The sequence below is a fragment of the Chiloscyllium punctatum genome, chromosome 22, assembly GCF_047496795.1.
Source record: "Chiloscyllium punctatum isolate Juve2018m chromosome 22, sChiPun1.3, whole genome shotgun sequence".
In the NCBI taxonomy this organism is placed as follows: domain Eukaryota; kingdom Metazoa; phylum Chordata; class Chondrichthyes; order Orectolobiformes; family Hemiscylliidae; genus Chiloscyllium; species Chiloscyllium punctatum.
Window position 1 is genome coordinate 20,380,693 of NC_092760.1, and position 25,153 is coordinate 20,405,845.

The window sequence follows — 25,153 nt, forward strand, 5'->3', positions numbered from 1 at the left end:
TTTCACTAAGTCCCTCAGGGAAACGAGGGCTCATCTTGGGATTTGTTCCTGTTTGAAGCCACTCCCAGAGCACCCCTCTGAGCGAGTCACCTTGCTCTGCTTTAGAATGAACACCCTGTCAAGAACGAAGGGGATGCTGCAGCTTGTTCACAAAGGTCCAATCACACACACACACACACACACGTCACCCGGCCTTTCACCTTTCACCTTTGGTCAAGTGACCAATCAGTAATGAGGTGAGGAAGCTCTCTGGGTGTCACCAAGGCACCATCACCATGCCTGGAACACGATGACGTAACTATGGCGATGAGGTGCAGCGTCAACTGGAGCCAGTGACACTTGACCTTTGCCCTTTGGTAAGAGTCCCAACAGGATCTCTAAAGAGATGGGCCTAACCCCTAACCCTAACGGAGCTCTCTGAGTATGAAAGCCTGGAGCTACAAGAGATTGCATTTGAATAGCGCCTTTTAGCATAGTGGAACATACTTCACAGCTGTGTTATGGAATTAAACATGAAGCTGAAGCATATTTCAAAACACCAAAAGCTATAACAAAGGAAGTAGGTTTTGAAAGAGCATCGTGAAAGGGCAGAGAGAGGCAAATTTTGGAACTTTGGGGCCATGGAAGCAGAAGGCATGGTCATCAAATATGGAGCAGTTGAGTGTCAGGGGATTATGGTGGGCCACAAGAAACCAGGATAAGAGGGGTGCAGATAACTCAGAGGGCTGTGGGGGCTAGAGGGGATTACAGAGACCAGCGGTGGTGGGGGGAGGGGGGGGGGGGTGCGGGGGTTGTTGGTGATGGTGACACGGTGATATTTGAAAGCAAGGATGGGAATCATCACCTCAAGGTGCTGTTAAATGGGGACACAGGAAGGTGAGCTAAGGGGAAGTCGAGGAGGTGGGGGTTTGCTGAGTGTTAGGACAGGGGTACCTCAGTGTTGGAGGTTGGGTGCTGTCAAAGAGTCAAGTGTAGAAGTTCCAAAGATTTGGAGGGCAGTCTGGACGGAGTGGGCAGACACAGTGCCCTCCCAAACCTCCCATATGCTGACCCTCAGTCGTAGAGTCATAGAGATGTACAGCATGGAAACAGAACCTTCGGTCCAACCCGTCCATGCTGACCAGATATTCTAACCCAGTCTAGTCCCACCTGCCAGCACCCGGCCCATATCCCTCCAAACCCTTCCTATTCATAGACCCATCCAAATGCCTCTTAAATGTTGCAATTGTACCAGCCTCCACCACATCCTCTGGCAGCTCCTAGTTCCCCAAGGATTGGCAGATGTCAATGCCATCAGCATTTCATGTCAAAAGTGGTCTCATCAATCAATAAAACAGCCACCTCGATAATCCTCTCCCAGACTATGAACTTGCCTGAGTCTTTTTGTTTCTTCATTCACGGGATGAGGGTATCCCTGGTTAGACCAGCATTTATTGCCCATCCCTAATTGCCCAGGGGGCAACCATCTTGCTGTGGGTCTGGAGTCACATGTAGGCCAGACCAGGTAAGAATGGCAGTTTCCTTCCCTCAAGGACATTAAATGAACAAGATGGGTTTCCCCAACAATCAACAATGGACTCATGGTCATCATTGGACTCTTCATATCAAATGTTGTTCTTGAATTTAAACGTGGGTCCCAGAAATTAACTGCCTCTCTGGATTAACAGGCCAGTGATAATATCACCATGCAGCTGCCTCCCCGTTCCCTGGAGTTTGTAACTGCACAGCTTTTAACCTCTGATTAACACAAGCCTCTCCCTCTCTCCCTCAGATTGACACTTATGCCCGAGATGATCTGAAGGAAGGTCTTTGGCTGTTTGAGACGGACGGAAACATTGGCCTGACAAATGCTTGGAGCATCATCCAAACTGATGTAGGTCCACTCGACGTTGCCAGTTCACACTTCAGGGAGAGCAGGATCTCTAAACTGCAAGGCCTCGTGTTGTCTGAAAGGTCACAGAGCTGCAATATTAGTCATGTTTGCTCCTCTGCTGCCCAACCTGCTGAGTTTCTCCAGCGATTTGTCTGTTCGTTTCTATTTGGAAGGGGTTTCTTTTTGGAAGCTGGGACTATGAACAAGAATGATCGTCAGAGTTCAGGGCAGAGGAGAAAGGAGATGTTCATTAATTTTAAGTGGCAATAATGAATTACATATAATTACAGTCATAGAGATGTACAGCACAGAAACAGACCCTTCGGTCCAACTTGTCCATGCTGACCCTATATCCTAAATTAATCCAGTCCCAATTGCCAGCATTTGGCCCATATCCCTCCAAACCCTTCCTATTCATATACCCATCCAGATGCCTTTTAAATGTTGCAATTGTACCAGCCTCCACCACACCCTCTGCATGAAAAAGTTGTCCCTTAGGCCCCTTTTAAATCTTTCCCCTCTCACCATAAACCTATGCCCCAGGAGTTTTGAACTCCCCGACCCCAGGGAAAAAGGCCTTGTCTATTTATCCTATCCATGCCCCTCATAATTTTGTAAACCTCTATAAGGTCACCCCTCAGCCTCCGACGCTCCAGGGAAAACAGCCCCAGCCTGTTCAGTGTCTCCCTATAGCTCAAATCTTCCTACCCTGGAAACATACTTGTAAATCTTTTCGGAGCCCTTTCAAGTTTCACAACATCCTTCCTATGGCAGGGAGACCAGAATTGCCCGCAATATTCCAAAAGTGGCCTAACCAATGTCCTGGACAGCCGCAACATGACCTCCCAACTCCTGTATTCGATGCACTGACCAATAAAGGCGAGCATAAAGTCTCCTGATGAAGGGCTTTTGCCCGAAATGTCGATTTTGCTGCTCGTTGGATGCTGCCTGAACTGCTGTGCTCTTCCAGCACCACTAATCCAGTATTTGCTTTCCAGCATCTGCAGTCATTGTTTTTACCATCTTCACTGTCCTGTTTACAAAAGGGCAATTAATTAGATCAATGGATATGTCATTTACTAAGTTAGCAGTTCAATGTTAAAAGGATCCAAATTGCCTTTATAAAATTCTGGTCTGCAGAAATGAATAATTAAGGATTTGGAGGAAGGTGATACAATTATAAAGAGATTCCCATCGAGGGAGATGCTAGCTCAGTTACCAGATTAAACCAACAGGTTCAATCCCTGCGCTGGATGAGGTGACCACAACGGACCCTCCTTCTCAACCCCTCCCCACACCTGAGGTGTACTGACCCCCCCTCCCTCTAATTATAGAGAGCCCGCTTTGGTCTGGTGGGACTGAGGTGACTGTGCGTAATTCCTGGAGTGGGTCTTGACCCCTTGTAACTCTGAGACAAGAACAATGCACTGCAAAATGGAGTCGTTTCCTTGGATCCGGGAACACTTGGTGGAGGTTTTGTTCCACTCTGAGCTGTCCTGATGTTGGCGGCGCCAGTCTCTTCCCTGACCCAGCCAGAAAATTCCCAAAGGCCTTCACTTTCCCAAGCCTCCTCCTGCCAGACTCTGTGAACTGTCTATTAATTGTGTTTAATTGTACACAAGTAGAGAGCATTAACTGTGGCTTTCACTGAGCATCTGTCAAGAAATACTTATTGAGACTTTGACATGAGGAGGCCTGTGTGTGGAATGTTTCAGTCTGTAAATAAATGCAAGAATGTGAAATGATTGGCTCCAGTCCTATCCTTCAACAACTTGCTCTCTGAATTGGAACAATCGCCTCCTTCCCTCACTGCCTGTCTCCAGCCAGTTGTCAGACAGGAGCTAGTATGGGATTTGGAAAGTGTTGTAGCCTTTTTTTGAATCATAGAACTCCTACAGTGTGGAAGCAGGCCATTCAGCCCATTTAGTCGACACCTTCTCTCCAAAGAGCGTCCCACCCAGATCCATCCTCCATCCCCATAACCTTACATTTCCCATGGTTAATCCACCCAACCTGCACAAGCCTCAGGTGACTGACTGTGTGGAGTTTGCACATTCTCCCCATGTCTGCGTGGGTTTCTTCCGGGTGCTCTGGTTTCCTCCCACAGTCCAAAGATGTGCAGGTCAGGTGAATTGGCCATGCTAAATTGCCCGTAGTGTTAGGTAATGGGTAAATGCAGGGGTATGGGTGGGTTGCGCTTCAGCGGGTCGGTGTGGACTTGTTGGGCCGAAGGGCCTGTTTCCACACTGTAAGTAATCTAATCTAAAAAAATCTAATCTAATCCACCCAACCTGCACATCCCTGAACATCGAGGGTAATTCAGTATGGCTAATCCACCCAACCTGCACATCCCCGGACATCGAGGGTAATTCAGTATGGCTAATTCACCCAACCTGCACATCCCTGGACATCGAGGGTAATTCAGTATGGCTAATCCACCCAACCTGCACATCCCTGGACATCGAGGGTAATTCAGCATGGCTAATTCACCCAACCTGCACATCCCCGGACATCGAGGGTAATTCAGCATGGCTAATCCACCCAACCTGCACATCCCTGGATATCGAGGGTAATTCAGCATGGCTAATCCACCCAACCTGCACATCTTTGAAGGAAGCTGGAATACCCAGAGGAAACACGTGCAGACATGGGGAGAATGTGCAAACTCCACACAGAAAGTCACCAAAGAGTGGAATCGAACACTGTGAGGCAGCAGTGCTAACCACTGAGGCTCCATTTGCAGTGCATTGTTCTTGTCTCAGAGTTAGAGGGTTCAAGACCCACTCCAGGAATTAAGCACATGGTGTGTGGCTCCAATCACCTCAGTCCGACCAGACCAAAGCGGGGTCTCTCTCTCTCTGGTTCTCTAATTAGTTGGAGGCAAATGGTGGTGGTTTAGTCTGAGGGTCACTACACCTCAGGGAGAGGTTGAGAAGGAGAGTCCTTTGTCATAACCTTGGTCAGTGCAGGAATTGACACCGTGTCACCCCAATTGACTTGAGGAAATATTCCAGAGCACAAACTGTGGAGTGGGAGAGCAGTACAGGATGGGTCGAAGTTCAGATGCAGGGAACGACAATGTAAGAAGGCTTTGGGCCCACACAGTTGATGCTGCTATGACGATTGGATGTAGGTGGGTTTGATGAAAGGTTAACAGCGGAGCGGCGATTTGGGATTGATCAGATGTGTAATCTATTGGCTCTTCCAGTTTGGCTGCTGTGGAGTTTCGAACTACACCGACTGGTTTGAGGCCTTCAACATGACGCAAGTGCCAGACTCCTGCTGCCAGGAATACAGTGTGAGCTGTGGCCTCCACTCCCCAGACACATGGTGGAAAGATGTGAGTACTGTCGTCTGGGTAGGACACAGATGTCCCATTGGGGGAAAGGGGCAGGACCAGGAAACCCTGGTTCAGAGGGAAGATCCAAGCGAGCTTCTGGCTTTTAAAAGCCAGAGGCCTACAGATATTCACAGCCTCGGATCCCTAGTCAGAGGAATTGCAGGGAATGCTCTTACCGATGGATGAGGTCTCTGCAAGCTGGAAGCGAAGGGCAGATAAGAGGAAGTGCAGAGGTTAGAACATAGTGAGCAAATGTTACCTCAATATCTTATTGTACCACAGCAGCGTTTGCAATCGCACAACATTGTCTGTCTCCAGAAACCCAACTGGCTCTGCTCATGTCAGTGAGTGGGAACATTCTCTCTGTATCGACTTGGCCAAAAACTTTCATCGTTTTAAAAGGGGAGATTACGTCACATGTCAACCTTTTACGTTCAAGAGAGAGTTCTGAACTGGATTGTGTATCCTTTCCTGATGTACAATCTCAATGAGTCTTCCCTGCAGCCTTCTGGTTGAGAGCTCCTGCCCCTACACCCCCAACCTATCTCTGTAACCCCCTCCAGCCTCCAGCCCCTACACCCCCTCCCTATCTCTGTAACCCCCTCCAGCCTCCAGCCCCTACACCCCCTCTCTATCTCTGTAACCCCCTCCAGCCCCTACACCCCCTCCCTATCTCTGTAACCCCCTCCAGCCCCTACACACCCTCCCTATCTCTGTAACCCTGCTCCAGCCCCTACACTCCCTCCCTATCTCTGTAACCCCCTCAAGCACCTACACCCCCTCCCTATCTCTGTAACCCCCTCCAGCCCCTACACTCCCTCCCTATCTCTGTAACCCCCTCAAGCACCTACACCCCCTCCCTATCTCTGTAGCCCCCGCCAGCCCCTACACTCCCTCCCTATCTCTGTAACCCCCTCCAGCACCTACACCCCTCCCTATCACTGTAACCCCCTCCAGCCCCTACACTCCCTCCCTATCTCTGTAACCCCCTCCAGCCCCTACACCCCCACCCTATCTCTGTAACCCCCTCCAGCCCCTACACACCCTCCCTATCTCTGTAACCCTGCTCCAGCCCCTACACTCCCTCCCTATCTCTGTAACCCCCTCGAGCACCTACACCCCCTCCCTATCTCTGTAACCCCCTCCAGCCCCTACACTCCCTCCCTATCTCTGTAACCCCCTCCAGCACCTACACCCCTCCCTATCACTGTAACCCCCTCCAGCCCCTACACCCCCTCCCTATCTCTGCAACCCCCTCCAGACCCTTCAATTCTTTCCACCCCCTCCCTATCTCTGTAACCTCTTCCAGCCCCTACACCCCGCCCCGTCTCTGTAACCCTGCTCTATCCGCTACAACCCCTCCCTATCTCTGTAACCCCCTCCAGCCCCTACAACCCCTCCCTGTCTCTGTAACCCCCTCCAGCCCCTACAACCCCTCCCTATCACTGTAACCTCCTCCAGCCCCTAAACCCCCTCCCTATCTCTATAACCGCTTCCACCCCCTACAACCCCTCCCTATCACTGTAACCTCCTCCAGCCCCTACACCCCCTCCCTAGCTCTGTAACCCCCTCCAGCCCCTACACCCCCTCCCTATCACCGTAACCTCCTCCAGCCCCTAAACCCCCTCCCTATTTCTATAACCCCCTCCAGCCCCTACACCCCCTCCCTATCTCTGTAACCCCCTCCAGCCCCTACAACCCCTCCCTATCACCGTAACCTCCTCCAGCCCCTACACCCCCTCCCTATCTCGGTAACCCCCTCCAGCCCCTACACAACTCCCTATCTCTGTAAACCCCTACAGCCCCTACACCCCCTCCCTATCTATGTAACCCCCTCCAGCCCATACACCCCTCCCCGTCTCTGTAACCCCCTCCAGCCCCTACACTCCCTCCCTATCTCTGTAACCCCCTCCAGCCCCTACACCCCCCCTTATGTCTGTAAACCCCTCCAGCCCCTACACTCCCTCCCTATCTCTGTAACCCCCCCGCCCCTACACCCCCTCCCTATCTCTGTATCCCCTGCAGCCTCTACACCCCCTCCCTATCGCTGTAACCCCCTCCAGCCCCTACACCCCCTCCCTATCTCTGTAACCCCCTCCAGCCCCTACACCCCCTCCCTATCTCTGTAACCCCCTCCAGCCCCTACATCCCCTCCATATCTCTGTAACCCTGCTCCAGAATCTACACCCCTCCCCGTCTCTGTAACCCCCTCCAGCCCCTACACTCCCTCCCTATCTCTGTAACCCCCTCCAGCCCCTACACCCCCTCTCTATCTCTGTAACCTCCCCCAGTCCCTACACCCCCTCCCTATCTCTGTAACCTCCTCCAGTCCCTACACCCCCTCCCTATCTCTGTAACCCCCTCCAGCCCCTACACCCCCTCTCTATCTCTGTAATCCCCTCCAGCCCCTACACCCCTCCCTATCTCTGTAACTTCCCTCAGCCCCTACACCCCTCCCTATTTCTGTAATCCCCTCCAGCCCGCACACCCTTCCCTATCTCGATAACCCCCTCCCGCCCCTACACCCCCTCCCGATCTCAGTAACCCCCTCCAACCCCTACACCCCCCTCCCTATCTCTATAACCCACCCCAGCCCCACCCTATCTCTGTAACCACCTCCAACCCCTACGGCCCCCTCCCTATCTCTGTAAGCCACCCCGCCCCTACACCCCCTCCCTATCTCTGTATCCCCTCCAACCCCTACGGCCCCCTCCCTATCTCTGTAAGCCACCCCGCCCCTACACCCCCTCCCTATCTCTGTATCCCCTCCAGCCCCTACACCCCCTCCCTATCTCTGTAATCCCCTCCAGCCCCTACACCCCCTCCCTATCTCTGTAACCCCCTCCAGCCCCCACTACCCCTCCCTATCTCTGTAACCCTCTCCCGCCCCTATCCCTCTCTATCTCTGTAACCCCCTCCAACCCCTACAGCCCCCTCCCTATCTCTATAACCCACACCAGCCCCTCCCTATCTCTGTAACCCCCTCCAGCCCCTACACCCCCTCCCTATCTCTGTAACCACCCTCAGCCCCTACATCCCCTCCCTATCTCTGTAACCTCCTCCAGCCCCTACACCCCCTCCCTATCTCTGTAACCCCCTCCAGCCCCTACACCCCCTCCCTATCTCTGTAACCCCCTCCAGCCCCTACACCCCCTCCCTATCTCTGTAACCCCCTCCAGCTCCTACACCCCCTCCCTATCTCTGTAACCCTGCTCCAGAATCTATACCCCTCCCCGTCTCTGTAACCCTGCTCCAGCCCGTACACCCCCTCCCGATCTCTGTAACTCCCTCCAGCCCGTACACTCCCTCCCTATCTCTGTAACCCCCTCCAGCCCCTACACTCCCTCCCTATCTCTGTAACTCCCTCCAGCCCCTACACCCCTTCCCCTTCTCTGTAACACCCTCCAGCCCCTACACACCCTCCCTATCTCTGTAACCCCCTCCAGACCCTACACCCCTCCCTATCTCTGTAACCCCCTCCAGCCCCTACACTCCCTCCCTATCTCTGTAACTCCCTCCAGCCCCTACACCCCTTCCCCTTCTCTGTAACACCCTCCAGCCCCTACACCCCCTCCCTATCTCTGTAACCCCCTCCAGCTCCTACACCCCCTCCCTATCTCTGTAACCCTGCTCCAGAATCTATACCCCTCCCCGTCTCTGTAACCCTGCTCCAGCCCGTACACCCCCTCCCGATCTCTGTAACTCCCTCCAGCCCCTACACCCCTTCCCCTTCTCTGTAACACCCTGCAGACCCTTCAATTCTTTCCACCCCCTCCCTATCTCTGTAACCTCCTCCAGACCCTACACCCCGCCCCGTCTCTGTAACCCTGCTCTATCCGCTACAACCCCTCCCTATCTCTGTAACCCCCTCCAGCCCCTACAACCCCTCCCTATCACTGTAACCTCCTCCAGCCCCTAAACCCCCTCCCTATCTCTGTAACCCCCTCCAGCCCCTACAACCCCTCCCTATCACTGTAACCTCCTCCAGCCCCTACACTCCCTCCCTATCTCTGTAACCCCCTCCAGCCCCTACACCCCCTCCCTATCACTGTAACCCCCTCCAGCCCCTACACCCCCTCCCTATCACTGTAATCCCCTCCAGCCCCTACACCCACTCCCTATCTCTGTAACCCCCTCCCGCCCCTATCCCTCCCTATCTCTGTAACCTCCCCCAGCCCCCTACGCCCCCTCCCTATCTCTGTAAGCCACCCCGCCCCTACACCCCCACCCGATCTCAGTAACCCCCTCCAACCCCTACATCCCCCTCCCTATCTCTGTAACCCCCTCCAGCCCCTACACACCCTCCCTATCTCTGTAACCCCCTCCAGCCCCTACACCCCCTCCCTATCTCTGTAATCCCCTCCAGCCCCTACACCCCCTCCCTATCTCTGTAACCCCCTCCAGCCCCTACACACCCTCCCTATCTCTGTAACCCCCTCCAACCCCTACACCCCCCTCCCTATCTCTGTAACCCCCTCCAGCCCCTACACACCCTCCCTATCTCTGTAACCCCCTCCAGCCCCTAAACCCCCTCCCTATCTCTGTAACCCCCTCCAGCCCCTACACACCCTCCCTATCTCTGTAACCTTCTCCAGCCCCTACACCCCCTCCCTATTACTGTAACCCCCTCCAGCCCCTACACCCCCTCCCTATCACTGTAACCCCCTCCAGCCCCTACACCCCTCCCTATCACTGTAACCCCCTCCAGCCCCTATACCCCCTCCCTATCTCTGTAACCCCCTCCAGCCCCTACACCCCCTCCCTATCTCAGTAACCGTCCTCAGCCCCTACACCCCCTCCCTGTCTCTGGGACTCCCTCTGACCCCTCCCTGCCTCTGTCCTCCTTTGAACCTTCTATCTGACCTGAAAATCTCTCCGTCTGGCCGGGGTTGGAATAGTGTTGGCAGGTCCTGCTGCTATGAGCCCAGCTACAGCACCTCCTGGCGCTATACGAATGCAAGTTAATGTGAAGAGGACTGTAAAGCTGGCCGAGCGGGTGCCTGCAGGTGTCAGACTGTCCTCTCTGCCTGTGAAAGCCTTGCCTGTCCCCAACAACCTGACAGTGTGGGTAGGGGCCTGGGGCCTCGCTTGCAGCTCCTGAGCAGCACAGTGCCTGCTGAGGGAGGGAGTTGGGCAGTGGGGCGGTGGGATTGTGCGGAGTCTGCCCCTGACTCTCGCTAGTTCTGAAGGGTGTGGAGGGGGTGGTGGGGAGGGGGAGCCGCTAGCCCACAGTAGGCCTCCAGGCCAGGGCCAGCTCTTCCGGAACCTTCTGCCGAGTGGTGCCGTGCTCAACCCCTTCCCTTGGCCCTGTTCAGGCCTCAGAACCCACTGACTTCAACTGAGGCTCTGATCAACTGGTGTGAAAGGGAAGTCGAATGGGGGATCGGATTGGAGATTTAATGGGGGATTTAATGGTGGGGTGGGGTGGGGAGGGGATCGAGCTGGAGGTGTAGTCGGGGAATCTTGTGGTGGCTGGTGTTAAAGCAGACGGAGATCTCCCCCAGTAGGAGCAGCAGGCAGCATTAGTCTGCTCCCTGGAGCCTGTCAGTGATGTCTGTCTGTCTGTCTGTCTGTCTGTCTCCCTTCCACCAGGCCTGCTACGAAAAGGTCAAGCTGTGGCTTCAGGACAACCTCATCACTCTGGGGATCTTCGCCCTTTGCACAGCCCTGGTCCAGGTAAGGTCAAGGGACTGCCCTCGATTTGCACTTGCCACCAGCTCTTCTCACGTGATCAACAATGTCCCCCTCCCCCACCCTCCAGCGCATCTCCTCCACTTCCCGAACCACAGAACCACCCCCCCCCCTCCCCAGGCCACACCTTCCACCCCACTAATCTCCTCCACCATGTCCACCACCTACAGTCAGATCCTACTACCAGAGATATATTTCCCTTCCCACACCTATCTGCGTTCCGTAAAGACTGTTCCCTCCAGGACTCCCTTTACCAACCCAGTGTCCACACTCAGTGCCTTCCCCTACTGCCGCAAGAGGTGTAAAGAGGTGTGCTCATAACCTCCCCCCTTCACCTCCGTCCAAGGCCCCAAAGGGGTTTTTCCACGGCCGGCAGAGATTTTCCTGCACATGCCCCAACACCTCATCTACTGCACCCATCGCTCTCGATGTGGTCTCCTTTACGTCGGGTTACAGGACGCCACCTCACAGAGCATATCAGGGAACATCTCTGGGACACATGCACCAACCAACCCCACCATCCTGTGGGACAGCCACTTCAACTCCCCCTCCTACTCCCCCAAGAACAGGAAGACCGCCTCACCTTCCACCTTGGGACCCTTCAACCACACGGCATCAAACACTGACTTCATCTGTTTGCAGATCTCTCCCACCTCCACCTCATCCCAGATCCAACCCTCCAGCTCGGCACCACCTTCATGTCCTGTCTGTCCATCTTTCCTCCCACCTGTCCATTCCACCCTCCCCACTGACCGTGACAGATGTTGAGGTCAGGGATAGATGTTGATTACTCTAGGTCAAGTTGGCAAAGGAGGGAGGAAGTGTTGGGTATTCTAAAAGGCATTAAGGTGGACAAGTCGCCAGGTCTGAATAGGATCTATCCCAGGTTACTGAGGGAAGTGAGAGAGGAAATAGCTGGGGCCTTAACAGATACCTCTGCAGCATTCTTGAACATGGGTGAGGTCCCAGAGGGTTGGAGAATTGCTACCCTTGTTTAAGAAGGGTAGCAAGGATAATCCAGGTAAGTAAAGACCGGTGTGCTTGACATCAGTGGTTGGGAAGCTGCTGAAGAAGATACTAAGGGAAAGGATCTATTTACATTTGGAAGAAAATGGGCTTATCATTGATAGGCAACATGGTTTTGTGCAGGGAAGGTCGTGTCTCACCAAATTAATAGAATTCTTTGAGGAAGTGAAAAAGTTGATTGATGAGGGAAGGGCTGTAGATGTCATAAACATGGACATCAGTAAGGTGTTTGATAAGGTGCCCCACGGTAGGATGACGGAGAAGGTCAAGTCGCGTGGGGTCCAGGGTGTTCTAGCTAGATGGATAGAGAATTGGCTGGGCAGCAGGAGTCAGAGAGTAGTAGTGGAAGGGAGTTTCTCAAAATGGAGAACTGTGACCAGTGGTGTTCCATTGGGATCGATCCTGGGACTGCTGTTTTTTCTGATATACATAAATGATCTGGAGGAAGGTATAGGTTGCCTCATTATAAAGTTTGCAGATGACACTAAGGTTGGTGGAGTAGCAGATAGTGAAGGGATTGTCAGCAAATACAGCAGAATATAGATAGATTGGAGAGTTGGGCAGAGAAACGGTAGATGGAGTTCAATCTGGACAAATACGAGGTGATGCATTTTAGAAGATGCAATTCAAGAGTGAACTATATAATAAATAGAAAAGTCCTGGGGAAAATTGATGTACTGAGAGATCTGGGTGTTCAGGTCTATTGTTCCCTGAAGGTGGCAACGCAGGTCGGTAAAGTGGTCAAGAAGGCATATGGCATGCTTTCCTTCATCTATTGGGGTATTGAGTACAAGAGTTAGCAGGTCATGTTACTTTGGTTCGGCCATAATTTGGAATGTTATGCACAGTTCAGGTCGCCACATTACCAAAAGTGTAAGGATGCTTTGGAAATGGTGCAGAAGAGGGTCACCAGGAATGGGTATGGAGGATGCTATCTATGAGAAGATGTTGAGTAGATTAGGATTATTTTCATTGGAAAGAAGGAGGTTGAAGGATGAGGTCTACAAAGTCATGAGAGATACAGACATGGGGTGGATAGCAAGAAGCTTTTTCCCAGAGTGGAGGACTGAATTACTAGGGGTCACGAGTTCAAGGTGAGAGGGGAGACGTTTAGAGGAGATACGCCGGGAAGGTTCTTCACGCAGAGGGTAGTGGGTGCCTGGAATGCGTTGCCAGTGGGGATGGTAGAGACGGGCACGATAGCATCATTTGAGATGTATGCGGACAGATACATGAATGGGCAGGGAGCAGAGGGATACAGATCCTTGGAAAATAGGCAGCAGGTTTAGATGGAGGATCTGAATCAATGCAGGCTTGGAGGGCCGAAGGGCCTGTTCCTGGGCTGTAATGTTCTTACCCCCCCCACCTGCATCCACCTATCGCCTTCCCACCCACCTTCCCACAAGCCCCACCCCCCCCACCCTCCTATTTATCTCTGTTACCCCTTCCACATTCCTGACAAAGGGTTTATGCCCATAGTGTCGATTCTCCTGCTCCTCGGATGCTGCCCGACCTGCTGTGCTTTTCCAGCACCACCCTCTCGACTCTGATGCCCAGCACCTGCAGTCCTCACTTTCACCCATGGGCCGATTCCCTTTGATCGGAAAACTGGAAAATCAGGATAGTCTTGAAGATCAAGTGGGACCTCAAACAAACGAGGGGAAGTTAAAGCAAAATTGTATGGCACTGTTTATTATTGTGGACGGGGTCTGAGAGACGGGGTGATGTCATCAGCCGAAGGAATTGGGACACTTTAGAAACTGGCACAAACATTCCCATGTTGACCGACTGAGGTGGATACAGTTTTGGATGGAAAGCTATTTCAGGACGGATATAGGGATGGTGGCGATCAGTGTAAGAAAAAATAGTCAGGACAAATGCAGTTAGAAACAGGTGACATTCTAATGGGGAACAAAGACACTGAACGCAACATTTAATTCATAAATAAATTCCCAGCAACTTCGAGGAAGAAAGGGTCAAGTGAGAGGGAGGAATTGAAGAAATTTTGAGACATATAAGCTGATCAGAGGGTTAGATAGGGTGGCGCGTGAGAGCCTAATTCCTCCGATGGTGATGGCTAGCACGAGGGGACATAGCTTTAAATTGAGGGGTGTTGGATACAGGACAGATGTCAGAGGTCAGTTCTTTTTACTCAGAGGGTTAGAAGGGTGTGGAAAGCCCTGCCTGCAGCAGTCATAGACTTGTCAACTTGAAGGGCATTGAAATGGTCACTGGAGAGACATGTGGATGAGAATGGAATAGTAGAGGTAGTTGGGCTGCAGATTAGGGCAGTGGAACATCAAGGGCTGAAGGGCCTGTACTGCGCTGTACTGCACAGTGCTCTATATTCTAAAACAAGTATTAGTGAAGAAATTAGCCCCAGATAAATGAATGTGGTTCAAGGCTGACAAATCCCACATTACTAAAGGAAGTGGGAATCGTGGACGTATTGGTGGTCACCATCCGAAATCCCTATAGACCCTGAACCGTTCCTCCAGATTGGAGGGCAGCAAATGTAACCCCGTTATTTAACAAGGAAGGGACAGGAAAGAAAATGGATTGCAGACCCCTTAGCCTAACATCAAAAGTGGGGTAAATGCTAGCACCTATTATAAAAGATGTGATAGCAGAACATTTGGAAAGTATTAACTGGGTTAGACAACGTCAGCAAGGGGTTAAGAAAGGGAAATCATGCTGAACTGCTCTTCTGGAGGATGGAACCAGTGCAGAATTATTTTTTTTCTTCATGGGATGAGGATGTCAGTGGCTATGCCAGCATTTATTGCCCATCTGCCATGGTGGGATTTGAATCTAGATCCTTAGAACATTAGCTGTGTGTCTGGATTAATAATCCAATGTTAATAACACTAGGCTATCTCCTCCCCCATAATGAGGGAAAACCAGTGGATGTGTATATTTGGATTTCAAGGCTTTTGATAAGACCCCACATAAGAGGTTAGTCGGCAACATTGATGCACACAGGACTGGGGGTAATATATTGGCATTGATTGAGAATTATTGACAGACTGGAAACAGAGTGGAAATACGCATCTTTTTCTCAGTGGCAGGTGGTGACGAGTGATGTACCGCAGGAATCAGTGTACCACAGGAATAGCCCCAGCTATTCACTATATATATATATGGGTGAGGAACTAAATGCAATATCTTCAAGTTTGCTGAAGACACAAATCTGGGGGATGGATTGGGAGTTGTAAGGAGGATGCAAGGAGGCATTGGGGAAATTTTGAAAACTGAAGTGGGCAAATACATGGCAGATGTGGTATTTTGTGTGGATAAGTGTGTAGTTATACACTTCAGTGTGAGAAAAATGCAGAATATTATTTAAACGGTGATATATTTGGCTACGTGGATGTACAAAAGGATCTGGTTGTCATTGAACACCAGTCAATGAAAATGTAAGCAGGATGGTGCAGCAATCAATTAGAAAGGTGAATAACATGCTGGTCTTCATCACACATAGATTTCAGTTCAGAAAAAGGCATGTTTTAATGCAGTGGGTATGTTTTACTACAGAGCCTTGGTTAAACCGTATCTGGATTATTGTGAGCAGTTTGGTTTCCCACCTGAGAGAGGTCATACTTGTGATAGGGAGTGCAGTGAAGGTGCACTTGGTCAATATCAAGAATTTCAGGACTGTCCTATGAGGAGAAATTGGTTTGACTGGACTTCTAGTCATTGGAGTTTAGAAAAGTGAGAGATGTGATTGAAACATATAAAATGCAAATAGGACGAGACAAATATGCAGGGAGGCTACTGCCTGTTGGGGAGTCTCGGACCCTCAGTAACAGTTTCAGGATACAGGATGGACCATTTAGGACTGACATTTCTTCACTCAGAGGGTGGTCACGATGACAGACAGCGGTGGGGTGCCTACTCATTGAATATATTCAAGAGGGAGGTAAATGCAAAGAGTTTTAAGATGTCAAGTGGTACAGAGAGAAAGCTGGATTATAGCACTGCAATAGACAATTGGCCAACATCATATTGGATGGCAGAGCAAGCTCAAAGAGCTGAATGGCCCACTGCTGCTCCTAGCTTCTCTGCTGGGGCACTGGTCAATCTGTGTGTTGGTAAATACAGGGCAGGGTCGAGGGGGTAAAATGTCGCTTTAATGTGTTAACCTGAATGCCAATATCCTCCAGAAACTCAACATGACCCTCTCTGTATATTGCACTGTAATCCCCGTATGTCCTTCCCATGTATCCCACACTGTAATCCCTATATCCCCCTCTCTGTATCCCACACTGTAATCCCTGTATCCCCCTCTCCATATCCAACACTGTAATCCCCATATCACCCTCTCCATATCCCGCACTGTTATCCCCATTACCTCCTCTCTATATCCTGCACTGTAATCCCTATTACCTCCTCTCCATATCCCGCACTGTAAACCCCATATCGCGCTCTCCAAATCCTGCACTGTAATCCCCATATCACCCTCTCCATATCCCGCACTGTAAACCCCATATCGCCCTCTCCATATCCCGCACTGTAATCCCCATATCACCCTCTCCATGTCCCACACTCTAATCGCCATATTGCCCTCTCTATATCCTACACTGTAATCCCCATATCGCCCTCTCCGTATCCCGCACTGTTATCCCCATTACCTCCTCTCCGTATCCCGCACTGTTATCCCTATTACCCGCTCTCCATATCCTACACTGTAATCCCCATTACCACCTCTCCACTGTAATCCCTGTCTCACCCTCTCCGTATCCCGCACTGTAATCCCTGTATCCCACTCTCCATGTCCCACAATGTAATCCCCATATCACCCTCTCCATATCCTACACTGTAATCCCCATTACCACCTCTCCACTGTAATCCCTGTCTCACCCTCTCCGTATCCCGCACTGTAATCCCTGTATCCCACTCTCCATGTCCCACAATGTAATCCCCATATCACCCTCTTCATATCCTGTACTGTAATCCCTATATCCTCCTCTCCATATCCCACATTGTAATCCCTATATCGCCCTCGCCATATCCCACACTGTAATCCCCATATTGTCCTCTCCGTATCCTACACTGTAATCCCCATTACTTCTCCGTATCCCGCACTGTAATCCCTATTACCCCCTCTCCATATCCCGAACTGTAGTCCTTATATTGCCCTCTCCATGTCCCACACTCTAATCCCCATATTGCCCTCTCTATATCCTACACTGTAATCCCCATGTCGCCCTCTCCATATCCCACACTGTAATCCCCATATCACCCTCTCAGTACCTTACACTGTAATCCCTATTACTTCTTCTCCGTATCCCGCACTGTAATCCCTATTACCCCCTCTCCATATCCCGAACTGCAGTCCATATATTGCTCTCTCCATGTCCCGCACTCTAATCCCCATATTGCCCTCTCTATATCCTACACTGCAATCCCCATGTTGCCCTCTTCATATCTCACACTGTAATCCCCATTACCTCCTCTCCATATCCTGCAATATAATCCCCATATTGCCCTCTCCATATCCCACACTTAATCCCCATTATCCCCCTCTATATCCTGAACTGTAATCCCCATGTCGCCCTCTCCGTGTCCTGCACTGTAATCCCTATATTCCCCTCTCTATATCCTGCACTGTAATCCCTATATCCCCCCTCCATATCCCGCACTGTAATCCCTATTACCCCCTTTCCATATTCTGCACTGTAATTCCTATTACCTCCTCTCCATATCCCGCAGTGTAATCCCCATATTGCCCTCTCCATATCCCGCACTGTAATCCCCATTACCTCCTTTCCATATCCCGCACTGTAATCCCTATATCCCCCCTCCATATCCCGCACTGTAATCCCCATATTGCCCTCTCCATATCCCGCACTGTAATCCCCATTACCTCCTCTCCATATCCCGCACTGTAATCCCCATTACCTCCTCTCCATATCCCGCACTGTAATCCCCATTACCTCCTCTCCATATCCCGCACTGTAATCCCCATTACCTCCTTTCCATATCCCGCACTGTAATCCCTATTGCCCCTCTCCATATCCCGCACTGTAATCCCTATTGCCCCTCTCCATATCCCGCACTGTAATCCCCATTACCTCCTTTCCATATCCCGCACTGTAATCCCCATTACCTCCTTTCCATATCCCGCACTGTAATCCCTATTGCCCCTCTCCATATCCCGCACTGTAATCCCCATTACCTCCTTTCCATATCCCGCACTGTAATCCCCATTACCTCCTTTCCATATCCCGCACTGTAATCCCCATTACCTCCTTTCCATATCCCGCACTGTAATCCCCATTACCTCCTTTCCATATCCCGCACTGTAATCCCCATTACCTCCTCTCCATATCCCGCACTGTAATCCCCATTACCTCCTCTCCATATCCCGCACTGTAATCCCCATTACCTCCTTTCCATATTCTGCACTGTAATTCCTATTACCTCCTTTCCATATCCCGCACTGTAATCCCTATTGCCCCTCTCCATATCCCGCACTGTAATCCCCATTACCTCCTTTCCATATCCCGCACTGTAATCCCTATTGCCCCTCTCCATATCCCGCACTGTTATCCCCTTTACCTCCTTTCCATATCCCGCACTGTTATCCCTATTACCCGCTCTCCATATCCTACACTGTAATCCCCATTACCACCTCTCCACTGTAATCCCTGTCTCACCCTCTCCGTATCCCGCACTGTAATCCCTGTATCCCACTCTCCATGTCCCACAATGTAATCCCCATATCACCCTCTTCATATCCTGTACTGTAATCCCTATTGCCCCTCTCCATATCCCGCACTGTAATCCCCATTACCTCCTTTCCATATCCCGCACTGTAATCCCTATTGCCCCCTCTCCATATCCCGCACTGTAATCCCTATTGCCCCCTCTCCATATCCCGCACTGTAATCCCCATTACCTCCTTTCCATATCCCGCACTGTAATCCCTATTGCCCCCTCTCCATATCCCGCACTGTAATCCCCATTACCTCCTTTCCATATCCCGCACTGTAATCCCTATTGCCCCCTCTCCATATCCCGCACTGTAATCCCCATTACCTCCTTTCCATATCCCGCACTGTAATCCCTATTGCCCCCTCTCCATATCCCGCACTGTAATCCCCATTACCTCCTTTCCATATCCCGCACTGTAATCCCTATTGCCCCCTCTCCATATCCCGCACTGTAATCCCCATTACCTCCTCTCCATATCCTGCACTGTAATCCCTATTGCCCCCTCTCCATATCCCGCACTGTAATCCCCATTACCTCCTTTCCATATCCCGCACTGTAATCCCTATTGCCCCCTCTCCATATCCCGCACTGTAATCCCCATTACCTCCTTTCCATATCCCGCACTGTAATCCCTATTGCCCCCTCTCCATATCCCGCACTGTAATCCCTATTGCCCCCTCTCCATATCCCGCACTGTAATCCCCATTACCTCCTTTCCATATCCCGCACTGTAATCCCCATTACCTCCTTTCCATATCCCACACTGTAATCCCCATTACCTCCTTTCCATATCCCACACTGTAATCCCCATTACCTCCTTTCCATATCCCACACTGTAATCCCTATTGCCCCCTCTCCATATCCCGCACTGTAATCCCCATTACCTCCTCTCCATATCCCACACTGTAATCCCCATTACCTCCTCTCCATATCCCGCACTGTAATCCCCATTACCTCCTCTCCATATCCTGCACTGTAATCCCCATTACCTCCTTTCCATATCCCGCACTGTAATCCCCATTACCTCCTCTCCATATCCCGCACTGTAATCCCCATTACCTCCTTTCCATATCCCGCACTGTAATCCCCATTACCTCCTCTCCATATCCCACACTGTAATCCCCATTACCTCCTCTCCATATCCGGCACTGTAATCCCTATTGCCCCCACTCCATATCCCGCACTGTAATCCCCATTACCTCCTCTCCATATCCCGCACTGTAATCCCCATTACCTCCTTTCCATATCCCGCACTGTAATCCCCATTACCTCCTCTCCATATCCTGCACTGTAATCCCCATTACCTCCTCTCCATATACCTCCTCTCCATATCCTGCACTGTAATCCCTATGCACCCCTCTCCATTTCCCGCACTGTAATCTCTATTACCCCCTCTCCATATCCCGCACTGTAAACCCCATTACTTCCTCTCCATATCATGTACTGTAATCCCCATTACTCCCTCTCCATATCCCGCACTGTAATCCCTGTATCACCCTTATTCCACATTCTAATCCCTATATTGCCCTCTCCGTATCCTACACTGTAATCCCCATATCGCCCTCTCCGTATCCTGCACTGTAAGACCCATTACCTCCTCTCCATATCCTGCACTGTAATCCCTATTACCCGCTCTCCATATCCTGCAATGTAATCCCCATTACCTCTTCTCCATATTCCACACTGTAATCCCCATATCGCCCTCTCTATATCCCGCACTGTAATCCCCATATCGCCCTCTCCATGTCCAGTACTCTAATCCCTATATTGCCCTCTCCGTATCCTGCACTGTAATCCCCATGTCACCCTCTCCATATCCCACACTGTAATCCTCATATCACCCTCTCCGTATCCTGCACTGTAATCCCCATATCACCCTCTCCGTATCCCACACTGTCATCCCCGTTACCTCCTCTCCATATCCTACACTGTAATCCCCATTACTTCCTCTCCGTATCCCGCACTGTAATCCCTATTACTCCCCTCCATATCCCGCATGGTAATTCCTATATTTCCCTCTCTGTATCCCGCACTGTAATTCCTATTTCACCCTCTCCATATCCCGCACTATAATCCCTATATCGCCCTCTCCATATCCCACACTGTAATCCCCATTACCCCCCTTTTATATCCTGAACTGTAATCCCCATGTTGCCCTCTCTGTATCCTGCACTGTAATCCCTACATCCCCCTCTCTATATCCTGCTCTGTAATCCCTATATCCCCCTCTCCATATCCTGCACTGTAATCCTGAAATCCCCCTCTCCATATTCTGCACTGTAATCCCCATTACCCCCTCTCCATAACCCGCACTGTAATCCCCATATCACCCTCTCCATATCCTGCACTGTAATCCCTGTATTCACCTCTCTGTATCCCGCACTGTAATCCCCATATCACCCACTCCATATCCTGCACTGCAATCCCTGTATCACCTTCTCCGTATTCTGCTCTGTATTCCCTATATCCCACTCTCTGTATCCTGCACTGTAATCCCCATTACACCCTCGCCTACCCCACTCTGTAATCTCCGTATCCCCCCTCCATATCCTGCTCTGTAATCTCCGTATCCCCTCCTCCATATCCCGCTCTGTAATCTCAGTATTCCTCTCTCCGTATCCCGTTCTGTAATCTCCGTATCCCACTCTCCATATACTGCTCTGTATTCTCCGTACATCCCTCTCCATATCCCCCTCTGTAATCTCTGTATCCTCCTCTCCCTTTTTTCCGCTCTGTAATCTCCGTATCCCCCCTCCATATCCCGCTCTGTAATCTCAGTATTCCTCTCTCCGTATCCCGTTCTGTAATCTCCGTATCCCACTCTCCATATACTGCTCTGTAATCTCCATATTGCCCTCTCAATATCCTGCTCAGTAATTTCTGTATCCCCCTCTCCATATCCCGCTCTGTAATCTCCGTATCCCCCTCTTCATATCCCGCTCCATAATCTCTGTATTACCCACTCCATATCCCACTCTGTAATCTCCGTATCCCCCCTCCATATCCCACTCTGTAATCTCCGTATCCCCCTCTCCGTATCCCACTCTGTAATCTCCCTATCACCCTCTCCATATCCTGTACTTTAATCCCTATATCACTCCCTCCATATCCTGCACCGTAATCCCTGTTTCCCCTCTCCATATTCAGCACTAAAATTCCTGTTTCCCCCTTTCCATATCCTGCACTGTAATGCCTGTTTCCCCCTCTCCGTATCCCGCACTGTTATCCCCATATCACCCTCTCCGTATCTTGTACTGTAATCCCCATACCACCCTCTCCATATCCTGCACTGTAATCCCTGTATCACCCTCTCCGTATCCCGCACTGTAATCCCCATATCACCCTCTCCATATCCCACACTGTAATCCCTGTATCACCCTCTCCGTATTCTGCTCTGTATTCCCTATATCCCACTCTCTGTATCCTACACTGTAATCCCCATTACACCCTCGCCTACCCCACTCTGTAATCTCCGTATCCCCACCTCCATATCCTGCTCTATAATCTCCGTATCCCCTCCTCCATATCCCTCTCTTTAATCTCTATATCCCCCTCTCCATATCCCACTTTGTAATCTCTGTATCCTCCACTCTGTATCCAGTTCTGTAATCTCCGTATCCCCCTCTCCATATCCCGCTCCATAATCTCTGTATTCCCCTCTCCATATCCCGCTCTGTAATCTCCGTATCCCCCTCTCCATATCCCGCTCCATAATCGCTGTATCCCCCTCTCCATATCCCACTCTGTAATCTTGGTATCCTCCTCTCCGTATCCTCCTCTCCATATCCCGCTGTCTAATCTACATATCCCCCCTCCGTATCCCGCTCTGTAATCTCCGTATCCCCCTCTCCGTATCCTGCTCTGTAATCTCCGTATCCCCTTCTCTGTATCTTGCTCTGTAATCTCCATATTCTGGATTAGTGGTGCTGGAAGAGCACAGCAGTTCAGGCAGCATCCAACGAGCAGCGAACTCGACGTTTCGGGCAAAAGCCCTTCATCAGGAATAAAGGCAGTGAGCCTGAAGCGTGGAGAGATAAGCTAGAGGAGGGTGGGGGTGGGGAGAGAGTAGCATCGAGTACAATGGGTGAGTGGGGGAGGGGATGAAGGTGATAGGTCAAGGAGGAGAGGGTGGAGTGGATAGGTGGAAAAGGAGATAGGTAGGACAAGTCCAGACAAGTCATGGGGACAGTTACTGAGCTGGAAGTTTGGAACTAGGGTGAGGTGGGGGAAGGGGAAATGAGGAAACTGTTGAAGTCCACATTGATGCCCTGGGGTTGAAGTGTTCCGAGGCGGAAGATGAGGCGTTCTTCCTCCAGGCGTCTGGTGATGAGGGAGCGGCGGTGAAGGAGGCCCAGGACCTCCATGTCCTCGGCAGAGTGGGAGGGGGAGTTGAAATATTGGGCCACGGGGCGGTGTGGTTGATTGGTGCGGGTGTCCCGGAGATGTTCCCTAAAGCGCTCTGCTAGGAGGCGCCCAGTCTCCCCAATGTAGAGGAGACCACATCCGGAGCAACGGATACAATAAATGATATTGGTGGATGTGCAGGTGAAACTTTGATGGATGTGGAAGGCTCCTTTAGGGCCTTGGATAGAGGTGAGAGAGGAGGTGTGGGCACAGGTTTTACAGTTCCTGCGGTGGCAGGGGAAGGTGCCAGGACGGGAGGGTGGGTTGTAGGGGGGTGTGGACCTGACCAGGTAGTCACGGAGGGAACGGTCTTTGCGGAAGGTGGAAAGGGGTGGGGAGGGAAATATATCCCTGGTGGTGGGGTCTGTTTGGAGGTGGATATCTCCATAGCCCTCTCTCTATATCTCGCTCTGTAATCTCCGTATCCCCCTCTCCATATCCCTCTCTGTAATCTCTGTATCCTCCTCTCCGTATCCCCCTCTCCATATTCCGGTCTGTAATCTCTATATCCTCCTCTCCGTAGCCCCCTCTCCATATCCTGCTCTGTAATCTCTGTATTCCCCTCTCCATATCCCTCTCTGTAATCTCCGTATTCCCCTCTCCATATCCCACTCTGTAATCTCTGTTTCCCTCTCTCTGTATCCCCCTCTCCATATCCCGCTCTGTAATCTCCGTATCCCCCTCTCCGTATCCCCCTCTCCGTATCCCCCTTTCCGTATCCCCCTCTCCGTATCCCCCTCTCCGTATCCCCCTCTCCGTATCCCGCTCTGTAATCTCTGTATCCCCCTCTCCGTATCCCCCTCTCCGTATCCCCCTCTCCGTATCCCCCTCTCCGTATCCCGCTCTGTAATCTCTGTATCCCCCTCTCCGTATCCCTCTCTCCGTATCTCCCTCTCCGTATCCCCCTCTCCGTATCCCCCTCTCCGTATCCCCCTCTGTAATCTCCGTATCCCCCTCTCCGTATCCCCCTCTCCATATCCCCCTTTCCGTATCTCCCTCTCCGTATCCCCTTCTCCGTATCCCCCTCTCCGTATCCCCCTCTCCGTATCCCCCTCTCCGTATCCCACTCTGTAATCTCTGTATCCCCCTCTTCGTATCCCCCTCTCCGTATCTCCCTCTCCGTATCCCCCTCTCCGTATCCCCCTCTCCGTATCCCCCTCTCCGTATTCCCCTCTCCGTATCCCACTCTCCATATCCCCCTCTCCGTATCCCGCTCTGTAATCTCTGTATCCCCCTCTCCGTATTCCCCTCTCCGTATCCCACTCTCCATATCCCCCTCTCCGTATCCCGCTCTGTAATCTCTGTATCCCCCTCTTCGTATCCCCCTCTCCGTATCTCCCTCTCCGTATCCCCCTCTCCGTATCCCCCTCTCCGTATCCCCCTCTCCGTATTCCCCTCTCCGTATCCCACTCTCCATATCCCCCTCTCCGTATCCCGCTCTGTAATCTCCGTATCCCCCTCTCCATATCCCCCTTTCCGTATCTCCCTCTCCGTATCCCCTTCTCCGTATCCCCCTCTCCGTATCCCCCTCTCCGTATCCCCCTCTCCGTATCCCCCTCTGTAATCTCTGTATCCCCCTCTTCGTATCCCCCTCTCCGTATCTCCCTCTCTGTATCCCCCTCTCCGTATCTCCCTCTCCGTATCCCCCTCTCCGTATCCCCCTCTCCGTATCCCCCTCTCCGTATCCCCCTCTCCGTATCCCCCTTTCCGTATTTCCCTCTCCGTATCCCCCTCTCCGTATCCCCCTCTCCGTATCTCCCTCTCCGTATCTCCCTCTCCGTATCCCCCTCTCCGTATCCCCCTCTCCGTATCCCCCTCTCCGTATTCCCCTCTCCGTATCCCCCTCTCCGTATCCCCCTCTCCGTATCCCGCTCTGTAATCTCTGTATCCCCCTCTCCGTATCCCTCTCTCCGTATCTCCCTCTCCGTATCCCCCTCTCCGTATCCCCCTCTCCGTATCCCCCTCTGTAATCTCCGTATCCCCCTCTCCGTATCCCCCTCTCCGTATCCCCCTCTCCGTATCCCCCTCTCCGTATCCCCCTTTCCGTATCTCCCTCTCCGTATCCCCCTCTCCGTATCTCCCTCTCCGTATCTCCCTCTCCG

The 25,153-nt window shown here is 51.6% G+C and overlaps 1 protein-coding gene across 5 annotated transcripts in view; it reads left to right on the top strand.

Annotated features, from left to right (window-relative positions):
- The window catches only part of tspan4a (tetraspanin 4a), a 185,960-nt gene that overhangs the window by 158,849 nt on the left and 1,958 nt on the right, over positions 1 to 25,153 (top strand). For all 5 annotated transcript variants that reach the window (XM_072591880.1, XM_072591876.1, XM_072591875.1 and 2 more), the window contains 3 exons: positions 1,772 to 1,873; positions 5,082 to 5,213; positions 10,806 to 10,889. In XM_072591880.1, coding sequence (XP_072447981.1) covers positions 1,772 to 1,873; positions 5,082 to 5,213; positions 10,806 to 10,889 — 318 coding nt within the window. The remainder of the gene's footprint in view (positions 1 to 1,771; positions 1,874 to 5,081; positions 5,214 to 10,805; positions 10,890 to 25,153) is intronic.